Source organism: Phascolarctos cinereus, unplaced genomic scaffold (assembly GCF_003287225.1).
Source record: "Phascolarctos cinereus isolate Bilbo 61053 unplaced genomic scaffold, phaCin_HiC Scaffold_7;HRSCAF=346, whole genome shotgun sequence".
Lineage (NCBI taxonomy): Eukaryota > Metazoa > Chordata > Mammalia > Diprotodontia > Phascolarctidae > Phascolarctos > Phascolarctos cinereus.
In genome coordinates this window covers 154273784-154290141 of record NW_027556180.1, presented here as the reverse complement: position 1 = coordinate 154290141, position 16358 = coordinate 154273784, and the positions used below count along the sequence as shown (strand labels likewise).

Below are 16358 nucleotides of genomic sequence, written 5' to 3'. Positions count from 1 at the left end.
TCAAGTGACACCACTGTAATTATAGCTTAGACTCCTATTACCTTTCCCCTGGACAATTATAATAACTTTCTAAATAGTTTCTCTGTCTTCCATTTCTTTACTTTTCAATCAGTCCTATGAAGTGATCTTCCTAATACATAGATTTATGGGCACTGTCTTGTTCAAAGATTTTTTTTAGTGACTCCCTATTTCCTAATGAATAAAAAAGACACTTTTACTTGGCATTCAAGAAAATTTACTAACTCTAGTCTGAGTTCAAGATTTATTTCATGGCACATTTCTTCACACAATCTGAACTTCTCACTCTTACTCCATTTTGTCCTTGTTTCTACCTGCTCCATGTGAAGTCATCCCCATAACCTGAGCTGTTTTCCCCTCACTGCCTTTGTCAACTTGCTCCTTCTTTAAGGAGAACCTGGTGGCTATCTTTTCCATGATGCCTTCCTTGGTCCTACCAGTTAGAAATGATCCTGACATTCTGGGATTCCTCATACCATTCCATTTGTCTTCTGTTATGCATTTTATCTCTTCCTAATTCAGATTACAGTAAAGAGATTGTAAACTCCTTGAGGACAGGGATTTGTTTTTTGTCTTTGAATTCACAGGGCCTAGCAAAATGCTTTGTACATAATAAGCATTTAATAAACATTTGTTAAACTGAGCAGCTCCATTTCCTTATAGATGGGATACAGATACCTAACAAAAAGTCAATAAATTCAGATGGACTTTACTGAAGCCATGCCCTTGTAAGCAGTCAGGATCAGCAGCAGATAGCTGTCAAGAATAGAGACACACAGAGTGCACAAACAGAAGGGCATGTAGCCGTTAGCCCTTACACAGTGATAGGTTTCAAAATTAAGATAAACTGAGAGACCTCTGATCTGAGCATGATCAATTTATTAGCTAGGTTATCAATAACTAATAAATTGGTCAGTGGACCCTCTCAATGACCAAAGACTCTGAGGCAGGGCTTACCAGCCTTAATATAATTTGGAGGAGTACAGAATTGGATAGGTGGGAAGATTATATAATTGGTTATAGGGTAGGTAGATCATGGGGGTAGGGACAACATTAGTTATTTTAAAGAAAGGGGGTTAGCACACCCATTTGGGGCTAATGGCAATCTCTCTCTGACAATTAAGGAATGTTAATTGTTTTATGGGAATCTTGTTGCTAAGTCCTGAGTCAGCAGACTCCCTAGTGCCTTGAAGGGTCTATCAGGGAAATAAGATCCTTAGGGACAGGCAAGAATGGACAATATACCTTCTGGTGATGATAACAAGTTAAGTTGTAACTTTAAACTAAGTCAGAGGAAAAGCTGACTCAATTAAAAAATTAATCCAGCATAAAATCAGTTAAACTTATACAGTAGAAACTATAGGCATTCTTAATTTTGATATTTTCAGGCAGCGCACTTAAGGCATCTTCTCATCAGCCTCTGACCCTGTCATAAACAATTATTATTAGTGAAATATTAGAGTGTAAGACTTTTAGAATCTCTAGCTTCCTTAAAAGCTCATCTTAAATGGCAACACCTTCATGAGGCCTTTCTTGATCTGTACAGTCTAAAAATCACTTCATGTTCACTTTGTATGTATTGTGTATTTTTGAGAACTACTTTATCCTTCAGCTGAGGAAAGTGAGGTCCAAATAAGATAAGTGGATCAAAGGTCACATAGATGGTAAGGAGTAGAACCAGGGTCTGAACTTGGGGCCTCTGAATTCTAACATTAGTATTCTTTCCATGAAATCCCACTACAGTAAGAGTTCAGAAATTTATACTACTTAGGTGGTAACTTTTCACGTATGCAAAACTGGTTTTATACCAGTCCATGACAGTAGCACAAGAACTATCTTGGGAAAAACATGATAGATTAAGAAGACTGAAGTATTGGTGAAGAGAAGCCATAGCCCAATAACAAAGGCACTGTACTGGGAGTAACACATCTTGGTTCCATGGTTTCTGGAACTATGTGGACCAGTGATAGATCCAGTCAGTTCTGCCACTATATAGTCATAGATAAGCCACCTAATCTCTATGTTTAGTTTCCTAAAATGAAAGGGTAGAAGTAGATATTTACTAATTTATGCTTTTTGGCAAGGCAATTGAGGTTAAGTAACTTGCCCAGGATCACACAGCTAGTAAGTATCAAGTGTCTGACTCCACATTTGAATGGATAGGCTGGAGCTCTACCTACTGTACCACCTAACTGCCCCTGAAAAAGATAATCTCTAAGAGGCAGTATAGTATAGTGGAAAGATTTCTGGACTCATAGGCAAGAAATCTGGGTTGAAATGCATTCAGAGATGTACACTCATGGTGTAAACTTAGGTAATTCACTTAACTACCAGCTATATTACTCACCTTCAGATGGAAGTCTTTTTGCTGGAATTCTCAAAATGCTTCCATTAAGTATTATATACCTTTTATACTTGGTTCCTTATAAAGCCTGAAATCTATCTCTCCTCATTGTGCATTTTGTCCTTACTTCCAGATACAGACATTCCCTCCAGCCAATGCTGTCCTAGTCATACAGCTAGGACACTGAAGAAAAAGTACAAATTCTTTCACCCTCCAAAAGGCCACAAAGTACTCTTTGAGTCAAGAGGAACTTGGGGGATGGGAGTGAGGGCAATTGAAGACCAAGGCAGAGCCTTAGTCTTTTAATCTTAGTTCATACTTATGATTGACTGATTCAGCCAGGTATATCCTGACAAAGGTATTGGAGAATAAGTGAATAAAGTGGGGTGATTTGATTGATTGACTAAATAAGCTCCCCATACTTTGACACTTTATTTACTGAATTGACTTGAAGTAGAGAAATCAAGAAAGATTCTCCAAATAGTACCTGAATTAAACCTTAAAGGAAGTTAAGGATTTAAAGAGGTGGATATGAGGAATACTCTATTTGCATAAATTTGGGACCTGAGAGACGTCTCCATACCATGAAGAGCCATCCAAGGCATCTTCACTTCAAAAAAGATAAGAAATAGTATCAAACCAAAACCAGGGAGATGGTATTTTAACCATCTGAGTAACATCATTTTCAAAGGCTGGTGATACAGTAGATAGAGTGCTAGGTCTAGACTCAGGAAGGCTCCTCTTCCTGAGTCCTAATCTGGCCTCAGATGTAAGCTGTGTGACCCTTAGCAAGTCACTTAAACCTGTTTGGCTCTGTTTCCTTTTCTTAAAATGAGCTGGAGAAGAAAATGGCAAACCACTCCAGTATTTTTGCCAAGAAAACTCCAAATGGGGTCACAAAGAATCAGACAAGATTGAAAGCAATTGAACAACTTCATTCTGATACTCTACTGGTTAATCTTCCTAGATTTTTTTTAGAAAAGTAAATAATTTGTCTGGATATGAGCTAAATCTTTAAAACACCCTTTGACATGGCTGGACTTTGAGCATCCTACAGATTCTGGATGCCTTCTTAGTATTACTGGACCATCGTCTACCAAACTATTCCATCTTAAACTGTGCCACACTTTTAAAATCATGTCCAATGAACTTCTTAATTCAACTACAGTGTGGTCAATAGGGTAATGCATTACTGTAAAATCATTTATATAAATATAAAGTCAAGAAGTGATTTTAGACGTGGGCTCTTAATCCAGACTCTATGAATGGGTATATTTAAAAAATATATGTCTGATAACTGTATTTCAATATAGACAGATAAAACATAGAAAAAGCATTTACTAAACTCTTACTATATGCCAGGCTATGTGATAGGTGCTGAAGATACAAATTCAAGAAAACAAGATAAATCCCTCCTTTCAAGGAACATACCCTATAATAGAGGAAGACCAAACATAAAAAATTGCTGGAAGGACAGGGATGGGGAAGAGGTATGGGAGGAGAAAAATTCGGAGAGATGGAGCAGTCCAGAGAGTGAGTTGAGCTGGGAGTGAAGCGAGCAGCATGTCTGGGCTTCTCATGAAATAAGTGTTCCTGAGGTCAAAAACTAGTAGAGTAGGCCTTGCTTGACTGAAGTGGGGCTGCAGAAGATGTAAAGTGCACCCTGGCCTCTTAGTCTGCCTTGATCTCCTTCTCTCCCTTCTCCTTGCAGCTTCTCTTGACCACAAGGAGCACCTAAAGACTTAGGACAGGATTTGGACTTTTTTTCCATCAGTGTCCAACAATATGCCTAGGACAGTAATGGCTTAAGACTGCATTTGTATCAGGAGATGAGGACAAACTGGACAAGATGAAGAAAGGCAGATTTAAGGCTCTATGAGGAACCTAGAATAAAAGGTACACTACACCTAAAGGTAACATCTCGATAAGTCTAGCAAGAGGACTTTCAGAAGTAACAAGTAATCCCTTTGTTATATGTGCTCTAATGTTGAATTCACCTTCTCTTAGACTCTGTATGTACCTATGGTAAAAATATGTTCCAGGCTTTCAGGGAGATGATTTTGTACCAGCTGTACCTTCATAGTAAATACCCATTTCTAAAGGCCAGTTAAGTCTTGCTGACTAATTGATACAAAGTGAAAATAATAAGGGAAACGCGCCAGTGAGTCACCTGGGACCCTGAAGGGATGCAGTAGCTGTCTCGCTCTGGGATCCAGTCTGCCAATTTGAATTGGGATTAAAGAGATTTACTGCAGAGCTTGTGCTACATAAATAAGCATTTATTAAGTGCCTACCATGTGCCAGGAACAGTGTCAAGTGCTTAGAATGAAGACAAAAACCAAAGTCTTTTCTCTCAATGACCTTGCAATCTGTTGAGGGAAAAGACCACCTGTACAAACAAATATATGCAAAATGTATTCAGAGAATAGGTCAAGTAGTTTTGGAACACAGAGGCAAAGCACTAAGAACTAGGGAAATTAGGAAAGGCCTCTCTTGGGGCATGTAAACTAAGCTCTTCTTTGAAGAAAGTGATTCCAGGAGGGGCGGATAAAGATGGAGATCATTTTTGGCACAGGTGGCAATTGGTACAAAATCGCAGAAGCAGGAGACATTTCATTATGCATAAAGAGCAAATAGGCTCATTTGGTTGGAATTACTGAGAGTAAAGGATGATCAGACTCAGTGGATGTTCTCAACATCAGGTCCATGAGCTTACAAGTGGTTTACTTTGTAATCATTCATTCATTCATTCATTCATTCATTTACGTATTTATTCTGAAAAGGGACCCATAGATTTCACCAGATTGCTGAAGGAGTCTGTGACATAAAAACAGATTAGGAATCCCTGGTTTAGAAAGATAAACTGGAATCAGATTTTGAGAGTTTTTTTTTTAGTCTGAAAAAGGTCCCACCAACTTTATCAGATAGTCAAAAAGGAAAGATGAACAAAAAGAAAAAAGAAAAATATCAAGAGCTCTTGGCTTAGAAGATAAGCTAGAATCTGATTATGAGAGGTTTTAAATGTCAAAGAGCAAACTTTGCATTTTACCTAAATTATTTTGTACTTATTTATTTGTGGATATATTGTATTCCCTCCCTCCCTCAGAATAAAAGCTCCTGGAGGGCAGGGGCTTTGGGGAATTTTTTACATTTCACATGTCCAGTATGGTTTATTTATTGTATAAATGAATACTAATATAAGAGCTAAGCCAAAAATATTCTCAATAGGGAAGGAATAAGAATAAAATGAGTTTGAAAATGGAAATGTGATGGTTTGGTATTTAAATTACAACACCTTACATAGTTTCAAAGGAGAAGTAAGGCAGTCTGTTAGAAACAGAACTAATCTCAGATCCCCAAAGACCTAGATACAAGGTCTGTGTCAATAGTCACATCTAGTTACTCCTACACCCCCAAACGAATCTTCATTATAACATGCCTTAAGAAGAGGTTACCAAAGGGTAGCTAGATGGCACAATGGATAGATCTTTGGCCTTGGAGTCAGGAGGAATGAGTTCAAATCTGGCCTCAGATGCTTGACACTTACTAGCTGTGTGACCCTGGGCAAGTCACTTAACCCCAACTGCCTCAACAAAAAGCAAAAAAAAAAATTTAAAAATTTAAAAAAAGAAGTGGTTATCAAGCCGCTCCTTCAAGGACTTCAATGAGGTAGATTCCACTACTCCACGAGGTAGACCATCCTACTTTTGAACAGCTCTAAGTGTCAGGAAGCTTTTCCTAACAACTTCCTATCATTGTTCCTGGGTGTACTCACTGGGATCAAGTAGAGCAAATCTTCCACCTGACTGATGTTTAAATACTTGAAGAAAATTTTCACATGTACCATGACATGCCTCTCATGGGACTTTGGGGGAAGCATGGCACAATGGAAATAGCATTGGTAATGGAGTCAAAGGCCCAGGGTCCAAATCCTGTCCCTGCCAATTATTACCTATATGACCTTGGACAAACTCTCAGTCTCCATGAACCTCAGTTTCCTCATGTATTAAAATAAAACAATTGGACTAGATGGACTCTGAGGTCCCTTCTCTATGATCCTATGAGTCTTCTTTTCTGCAGGCTTAACCTCCTAAGTTCTTTCAAGTGACCCTTAAATAGCATGGACTGAAAGCCCTTCACCATCCTGGCTGCCCTCCTCTGGATTCTCTCCAGCTGATTAATGACCTCATTAAAGTGTGGTGCCCCTCAAAGACAATTATAATTTTCTCCCCAAGTCTTCTCTTCTCCCTGCTCCAGGAATATCTCAGTTCTATCAACCAGTCTTCATAAAGCATGGCCTGCAGTCCCTTCACCCTCCTGAATATCTTTCTGTGAAAGATTTCTAGCATGTCAGTACCCTTCCTAAAATGGACTGAAGAAAGATGTGGTCGACCAAAGTCAAATATATCAGAATTCTTACCTTCCTCAGTTGGGGTACTACGTCTCTCTGAATTCAATCTAAGATCATACTTTTATTTTTTTGGCTGCTAGATCATAATGTTAACTCATATTAAGTCTTCAATCCACTAAAATCAAACTGCCAGATCTCTTTCACATTACAAACAATAACATTTCATCAAGAAAACACTAAAATAAAAGTAACAAATGCCTGAGGGTATTTTACAGACTGCCATCTTGTGCAGGCTGTTTGTACAAGGACTCAAAGTGTAAAGCTCATGGAGTTACTCAGACTATACCAGTGTCTGACTTTGCATGGTGACTATTGTGGTGTTTTAAAATTAATTTTATTGGTTTCTTTTGATTTTATATCACCTATATGTTCCAACGTAACAATCTTCCTTCCTCCCATAGAGCCATCCATTATAACAAAGAATAAAAAAGAGGAAAAAAAACAGTTCAGCAAAATTAACCAAGATATTGAAATTATATGACATTTTCTGTAGTTTTACACACTTATCCATAGTCTCCTATGTCTTTGTAGGCATACTGCATTCAGTCTCTGATGTTTTCAGTTGTTGTTTCCATTTACATGATCATAGTCATTGCTCATATTGTTTTCCTAGTTTTGCTTACTTCATTTTGCATCAGTTCATACATCTTCCTGTGCTTTTCTGTATTCATCACAGTAAAGTAATATTCCATTACATTCGTGTATTACAACTTACTTGGCCATTTCCCATTCAATAGAAATCTACTTTTTTCCCAGTTCTCTGATACTGAAAAAGGGCTACTACAAATATTTTGGTATATATTGGGCCTTTTTTTTTTAACCATTAACCTCCTTAGGGTGAGTGCCTAAAAGTATACTCTGAATATATTCTCTGGGCCAGAGAATTGTTGATCACAAACTAAGCACAACTCCCTCCATGTTGTGTTAAGCATTAGTTCACCAATTAAAAGACCTCTTGCCACACTCCTCACCCCAATGACAGTTCCGCAAGAACATCCTGTGTGGTAACATCCGCTCGGGGAAAGTTCAAAGGTTTCCAGATTTCAAGAATAAGCTTGGTCATTCAGGTCAAGGTATCTTATCTAACCAACCAATTCTTGCAAGCATCCTGTCCCAATCTCCTTTCACCTGAAGTCTTCCCCTTCCTTTGCGGTTTAAGTATATACAAGTCTTATGTTAATTCAGTTTGGGCAATTAGGTGGCACAATGGACAGAGTGTGGGCCCTAGAGTCAGGAGGACCTGAATTCAAATCCAGCCTCAGACACTATATGTGACTCTTGGCAAGTCACTTAACCCTGTTTGCTTCAGTTTCCTCATCTGTAAAATAGCTGGAGAAGGAAATGGCAAACAACTCCAGTATCTTTGGCCAGGAAATCCCAAATAGGGTCACAAAGAGTCAGATATGACTGAAAACAACTGAACAACAACAAAACTCACTTTGGCGAGTCTCTGCCCTGGCAAGTAAGGCTCCCTTGCTGGCAAAATCAGTAACTAGGGTCTCCAGAGTATTTTTTTTTGTCACCCACATAATATCCACATTTTAGTCACTTCCATTGCATGAATGCAAATTGTTTTCTGGAGTAGCTGGACCAATTCACAGCTCCACCAACAGTGCATTAGTGTCTCTATCTTTCTAGGACATTCAAATATTGTCTATTCCCATCTTTTGCAATCTTTGACGATTTCCTGGGTATGAGGTAGAACCTGAGGGTTGTTTTGATTTCTCTGGTTGTATGATATGTTAGTAGTAGTGATTTGGAATATTCTCCCATATAGTTCTTGATTTCAAATCTACCTTTCAAAAATTTAGCTAGTGAGTGAATTCTTAAACAACTGATAGAGTTGATCACACACACACACACACACACACACACACACACACACGCACACACACACACACACACACACAGAGATCATTTTGACTAAATAAAGTGGCATTCTTATACAGCGTTCTTTTCCTTTAAAAATAAAAAAAAGCTCCCTAAAAACAACTGGAATAATTAAAAGGGAAAATGTTGAAGCAACAACGATTTAGCTACATACTGAAAAGAATAAAAATCTCAAAAGGACATTCACTTCACAATAGGGAGTTCAGACAATAACTAGGAAATCCCCACAAAGTACTCTGAATTCTCCAAAGAAAAGAGCCCTCTGTGATGGGAAGTCTTAAGCAGCAGGGCCCTCCTATACCAATCCTGTAAAGTCTTTGAATCTGGATATTTATATTTAAATAAGGCAAGTCTTTTCTCTGTTTCTCTGCTGGTAGTCTTTCAAAGGGACAAATGGAGTTTCCTAACTACACCTCAGCTAGTCAGACAGACTTATGGAATGTCTCAGTTCAAAAATAGAACTAGACAAAAAATTCATGATACCATCTTAGTAATCAATATATCTTCCAGAAAATACAGCAGCCCCTATGTATTGAGCCAACTTGAATCCTTAAGTTGTAAACTCTCTTCATTATAATAAGACTGAGCAGAGAGGTAATTCTTAGGTTTGCAATGCTTAAACTAAATCAGACTAAAAAAATTCTAGAAAAAAAATCTAATGATTTTATTAACTTAGTCACAGTGGTGAGGAATCTGCAGCCTTGAGGCCACATGTGGCCCTCTAGGATGCCCAAGTGCTGCCCTTTGACTGAATCCAAATATAGATCCTGACTAGGATTTGTAATAAGCTAATGTGCTACAAGATTCATGGTAGGACTTTCAACCTTATGTCCATGGCTCCTACATTTTAAACCTTCTGGTAATGAGATTTTGTTAGCAAAATCAGAGGTGGTATAGGAATAAGTAGTTGTCCTGACTTGGAGTTAGGAAGATGTGGGTATATCACTTAATTTCTCAGTACCCCCAAGCAATTCTATGTAAGGTGCAAAATAGTTGCCCATGTGTATCAGTGGAGGAAGTTTCCATATGGGAGTCCACCATACACATGAAAGCAAAGATACAGACCAAAATAAAAAAAAGCAAACAGTAGAACAAGGAATCTCTTCCACTGTTGGTTCTCTGCAACAAGGTATTTGAGCCATGGATTTTCTGAACTATAGGTGACCTTAGACATTACCTAGTAAAACCCCCAACGTAAGATCCAACAAGCTTAGGTGATTTTTCAAAGAGCAAACAATTAGACTACCCTTGATACTATAACCCTAGTTTCAGGGATTGCTAAGTGCCTGAATAAAAGGCTACCACAGAGACTACCACTGCTGAGAAATCTACATTTAGGCTGGTTCCAGCGAGAATCCAAATGAATACCATGACTGAGTAAATTCAGTACCATTATTTCAAAACAAAAATTAGGAGAGCATATTCTAACTACATTTAACTACAACTGCCTCTTACCTGAACAGAAGTCATCAGAATATCTATCATAGACTGATCTACAATTTCTTTCATCACATTCACAGGTGTCACCATGAATGTCTCCCCAGTCTCCTGTTGGGTCCACATCATGGCAAGAGCATTCGCCACACACACATGTTCCTGTGGAGGGAAAAACAAAACAAAACGTGGTATGTATTAGTCTGTAGATGAATTCAACTTAACCAATAAGATGAAATAGTTGATCTTTTTTTAAAGTTGGTTGCTTTGTATATGTGGATTGCAAGGACCAGGCAGATGTCTTCTCATAAAGAGAAAACAATTCCAATAAGGAGGAAAAAGAAGAGTTGTCTTAAGAAACAAACATGTATGCTCAGAGTACTCACTCCTGATTTAAAGAATAAAAACATAAAAACAAAACATTGAGGAAATGATACCTAACAGAGGATGGATACAAAGGTGTAGCATGGTCAGGAATACTAGTTTGAAATATGCACAACATTGGGGCAGTTAGGTGGCACAGTGGATAGAGCACCAGCCCTGAAGTCAGGAGTATCTGAGTTCAAATCCAGCCTCAGACTAAACACTTGACACTTACTAGCTGTGTGACCCTGGGCAAGTCACTTGACCCCAATTGCCTTAAAAAAAATATATGCTCAATATGGCCAAGAACAACAACAAAAAAGTTGTTGAGGTTTTTTTGTTTGTTTTTAAGCTCTGTTGTGGAAAAGAGAAGGATCAAAGAAGGTAGAGGTGTAATATTCAGGATGAATAAGACAAATGACCTAGCACAGATAAACCTTGGATACTGAAAGAAGCCTTGAATATTGAAAGAATTGGTAGATGTGTATCATGAGCTCTGCCTCTCTCTATGATATATGAAAGATCATAGAGCTCAGAGTACCTCAAGACTAGAGAAGGTAAATATTCTTTTTTTTTTTTTAGAATAGAATAGAAATGGGGCAGCTAGGTGGCGCAATGGATAGAGCTCCAACGTTGGAGTCAGGAGGGCCTGAGTTCAAATCTGGTCTCAGACACAGGACAGTTACTAGCTGTGTGACTCTGGGCAAGCCATTTAACCCAGATTGTCTCACCAAAAAGGCAAAAAAAAAAAAAGAATACAATAGAAACCTAGGAGCAAACATTATCTGTGATGGGGATAAACTAGAAGCCTTCCAAATAAGGTCAGGGTCATGAATCACAGACGTCCATTATTGCCATTATTATTCAATATTTTACTAGAAATTCTAGCTATAGTGATGAAACAAGAAAAAGAAATTGAAGAAATAAGTATAGGCAATGAGGAAACAAAACTATCACTCATTGCAAATGACATGATGACATACTTAGAGAACCATATAGAGTCAACTAAAAAACTAATCAAAACAATGAACAACTTTAGCACAGTTGCAGGATATAAAATAGACCTATACAAATCATTAGAATTTCTACATATTACCAAGAAAACCAAACAGGAAGAGATAGAAAGAAAAAATCCATTTAAAATAACTACTGACATTACAAAATACTTGGGAGTCTTTTTGCTAAGACACACACACAAACTATATGAACATAATTATAAAGCCTTCATCACACAAAGACAGATCTAAATATTTGAAGAAATATTAATTGCTCATGGGTAGGCCAAGTCAATATCATATCATAAAAATGAAAATACTACTTATTAAGTGTCATACCAATTAAAGAATTAATTTATAGAGCTAGAAAAAATAATGACAAAATTAATCTGGAATAACAAAAGGTCAAGACTATCAAGGGATTCAATTAAAAAATGGAGTAGTATCAACAGAAGAGATTAGGTATACAATATACAGAAACATATCAGCAGAGTAGCTTAGTATTTGATAAATCCAAAGATCAGAACTATGGGGGCAAGAACTCACTATTAGACAAAAAAAAATGCTGGGAAATTTGCCAATTAATCTGGCAAAAACTAGGCATAAACCAACATCTCACATCATATATTAAGAAGCTTAAAATAGGTACATGATTTAAACATAAAGGGTGAATTTTAAACAAATTTGGGGAGCATAGAAGTTACCTGTCAGATCAATGGATGGGAGAGCGTTCATGACCAAACAAGAAAAAAAAAGGATCAGAAGAGGTAAAAATGGATAATTTTATTTACATAAATCTTAAAAGTTTTTGTATAAACAAAACTTATGTAGCCAAAAATAGAATAAAAACAGGAAACTGGGAGAAATTTTTCAGCAAATTTCTCTGATAAAGTCCTCATTTCTCAGATATGTAGAGAACTAGCCAAATTTCTAAAAACAGGAGCCATTCCCCAATTAAGAGTCAAAGCATGTGAACAAGCAGTTTTCAAAGGAGGAAATCAAAGTTATTAATAGTCGTATGAAAAAATGTTCCAAATCACTAATAATTACAGAACTGAAAATTTTTTTAAAAACTCTATGGTACCACTTCATACCCATCAGATTGGCTGATATTGAAGAAAAGGAAACTGACAAATGCTGCAGAGGATGTGGGATAATAGGTACACTAATGGAGTTGTGAACTAGTCCAACTAGTTCTGGAGAACAATTTGGAACCATGCTCAAAGGGCTATGAAAACTATGCCTACCCTTTGACTCAGTAATAACACTACTAGGTCTATATACCAAGGAAGTCAAAGGAAAAGGAAAAGAATGTATGTATAAAAATATTAGTAATAGCTCTTTTTGTGGTGGCAAAGAATTTTGGAAACTGAGAGGATGCCCATTAATTGAGGAATGACTGAAAAGTTTCTGATATATTAATGTGATGGAATACCATTGCACTGCAAGAAATGATAAAGAGGATGGTTTCAGAAAAACCTGAGAGGTCTTATATGAATTGATACAAAGTGAAGTGAGTAGAACCAGGAGAATAATCTACAGAGTAACAGCAATATTGTAAAGACAATCAATTGTGAAAGACTCAGTAACTCTGATCAATAAAATGATCCACCACGACTCCAGAGAACACATGATATAAAATGCTGTGCACTTCCAGATAGAAAACTGTCAACAGAATCAGCATATGGATTGAAGCATATTTTTCCTGATTTTTTTTACAGAACATGTGGAAATATGTTTTGCATGACTACGAATACATAGTGGGTATTGTATTTCTTACCTCCTCAATGTGTGGGGAGGGGCTAAAGGAAAGAGAAATTTTGGAACTGAAAATAAAAATAAAATTTAATTTTAAAAAAAGCAAAAAAAATAATAGAAGAGTCTATGGGCAATTGAGTTCCTCCTTTGGCAAAACACTAAAAAGAATTATTGACAAAGAACTGTATGATTTTAGCAAGAATATGTCATTCCAAATTAACTTGATTTCCTTTTTTTTAAAATCAGGTTACTCAGTTGGTAGATCAGGGAAATTCTGTCAATTAGCTCGCCTAAACTTTAGTAATAAAGTATCTCCTTCCATTCTTGTGAAAAAGATGGGGAGATGTGAGATAGATAATACAATTAGATAGATTTCAAATACAGTTGATTATTGAACCCCAAAACTAGTCATTAATAGTTTAATATTAGATTGAAAGATCTCCAGGGGAAAGCTCTAGGGATGTATAGCTGGACAGATAACGGTTAACAGAATAGCATTAAATAGGTTCACAAATTTAGAGCTGAAAGGGACATTAGAGTCATTTAGTCTAGCCCCTCATTTTACCGTTAAAGAAACTGAGGCCTAGAGAAGAAAAGGGACTTAACCCAACACTTTTATCGCTGCCTTACATGAAGTAACAGAAAGGATCTTTATCAAATTTGCAGATGGCACAAAGCCACCCAATGGATGAAAAAGTCAGAGTCCCCAAAAACTCTGACAGGCTAAAACATTGCACTGAATCAAAGAATATGAAATGTAATAGACATTCGTGCAAAGTTTCACCCTCTTCTTTCACTTATTAGTTCTATAAATACCAAATAAATGTGAAGGGGTAAAACAATTAGTTTAAATTCTAGGGCAGAGATTAAAGCACTTGTGTTCTGTATATACACACCAGCATCCTTAGACTATATGATAGTCTAGAGGTGGGGAACCTGTGGCCTCAAGGTCATGTGTGGATTCGAGGCTGCAGGCTGCCCACCTCTGCTATAATCACTGAAGTGACACAACATAAATAAAAAGGTTAAAAAGGAATGATTAAGCTCACAGGGCAGCGGAAATACAGCAGAAAGTGCATTTGCTTTGGAGTCAGTAGTCCTTGGTTCAAATCCCAACTTTGCCACTTATTCATTATGTTTCCTAAACACCAGCTTTGTGGAAAGTTCTCATGTGCATCAACCTCTGAGACCCACTTCATGTCCCATCTCCAGTCACATAATAAAGCCAGTGGAAAATGAAACTGACATCATTATGTTTGCCTGTTCTGAAAAATGGTCTTTCTCTCTTCTACAATCTTTAATCCTCTGCTCTAGGACAGTGCTTCTCATGTCCCTCCTCCATTAAATATAATTCCTTCTCTCCATTCTCATTGGCAGGTACCATGTTAGTTAGGCTCAGCAACACTGTTATGCTAGCATTATGAGTCATCGATATATAGTGATGGCATGTTGTTATATAGCCTAAGAAAAAACAGGCAGAAAAGATGTCTTTAGTCACAGAAACAAAAGGTGACTTCTTTCGCAGGTGAAATCCAGATAGAAAGAAAATGCTGCATAATATTAAATGGAGCATTGTATGTATGTGTGTGTGTTTTATCCAAGTTTCATGCTTTGTGCAGATAACATTTTCATTTTGTCTTCCTACAGCAAAATGTGTCACATTTTTTTTCTTCTGTGTCTATACCACGAGAGAATCCAAATGCTGGAGCCTTGCCATCTACCCTGCAGATGTACCCTGGACTTTTCTATCCTCCTTGCAGCCAAACTCTCTTTTATGTACTGTCTCCTGCAATTACTATGGGAAGTCCTTGAGAGCAGAGGCTACCTCACTTTTTCTATCTGTATCCACAGGGCTTTGCACAGTGCTTAAATGCTTTTCATACTGCCCTTCTTTAATGGGAAATATCCTAAAAGTATCCATTTATGTATTCGATAGATAGATAGATAGACAGACAGACAGACAGACAGACAGATAGATAGATAGATAGATAAATAGATAGATAGATGTTTCCTGCTCTGCTGTGCTCTGTTGTTTTTCTTAACTTCAGACAATAAAATATTACCATTTTAATGATGGCAGAATGAAGAAAAAGAAGTATAAAGTATGTCAGCCCTCCCTAGGTACATGGCAGGCAGAAGAATGAGATGACAGTGACGATAGGCAAAGATGTTCCCAAAATGTTCCATCCAATATCCTGCAGAAATCTACATCTAGATGAGTTCCCCTACCATAACTTGCCTTTCATTTCTAATAATATGTAAAGAAATATTTCTTACCCAGGACCTTTCTAACTTCATTTGCTAAAATAACACCAATATGATGGGAACCTAATATTTAACTTGACATGCTATGTTTCTCTCTATACATTTATATTACTTCAAGATCTCATTTTCCCTGTCAAGATCTAGAAGTGAAATCAGTCTACATCCATTCTGGATACGACTCAAGCTTTCAATCTCCCCATAATTAAGATGAGAGCATTTTCTAAATGCTCTCAGGATAATTAGATGCTCATGCTATAGAAGACTTTGTTAGTCAAGCAACATTTAAACAGAAGTAGCTCCATGAATTGCCTTTGAATTGTACTGTGCCAGTTCTGGACAGTGGCCAAAGAAATTAGTGTCCCTGTTAACTATTTGCTCAGTGAAGCTAAGATAATGAAAGGAAGTTTCTTATCTCTGTGTTGTTTCTGTCAAATTGAAAAAAAAAACTCTGAAAATTACATACAGACTATATGTTGATTTGCATCACATATGAATGACTTAAAAGCAGACATCCTCATGAAAGGAAATGTGAGGGGGAAGGGGGAAAGAGAGACAAGTATCATCAGCAATTACTGGCTTTGTTTTCATCTCTGTAGTAGAGTACATGAATGACACACCTCTGTTACTGCAGATTTTGCCATCTGGAGATGTACATCTTCTCTTGCTCTCCCAGGGGGTGATGTCACACTGGAATTCACATTTATCTCCATGCCAACCAGCCTCACAGTAACAGTTTCCACAGTAACACTTTCCATGGCCTTTACCCAAAATGAATTTTATACAGTGAAGAGGAAAAAAAAAGGAAAACAACTTTTAAAAGCAGAATTAACATCCTAGCCATTTGTGACATATATACATATGTACATATATATGTATGTAT

General features: G+C 37.2%; 1 protein-coding gene across 1 annotated transcript in view; it reads right to left on the bottom strand.

Annotated features, from left to right (window-relative positions):
* Positions 1 to 16358, bottom strand: part of ITGBL1 (integrin subunit beta like 1) — a 346561-nt gene that overhangs the window by 168214 nt on the left and 161989 nt on the right. The window contains exons 5-6 of the mRNA XM_020964037.2: positions 16096 to 16236; positions 10119 to 10259 (exon numbers count right to left, since the gene is read on the bottom strand). Of these exons, the coding sequence (XP_020819696.1) occupies positions 10119 to 10259; positions 16096 to 16236 (282 nt within the window). The remainder of the gene's footprint in view (positions 1 to 10118; positions 10260 to 16095; positions 16237 to 16358) is intronic.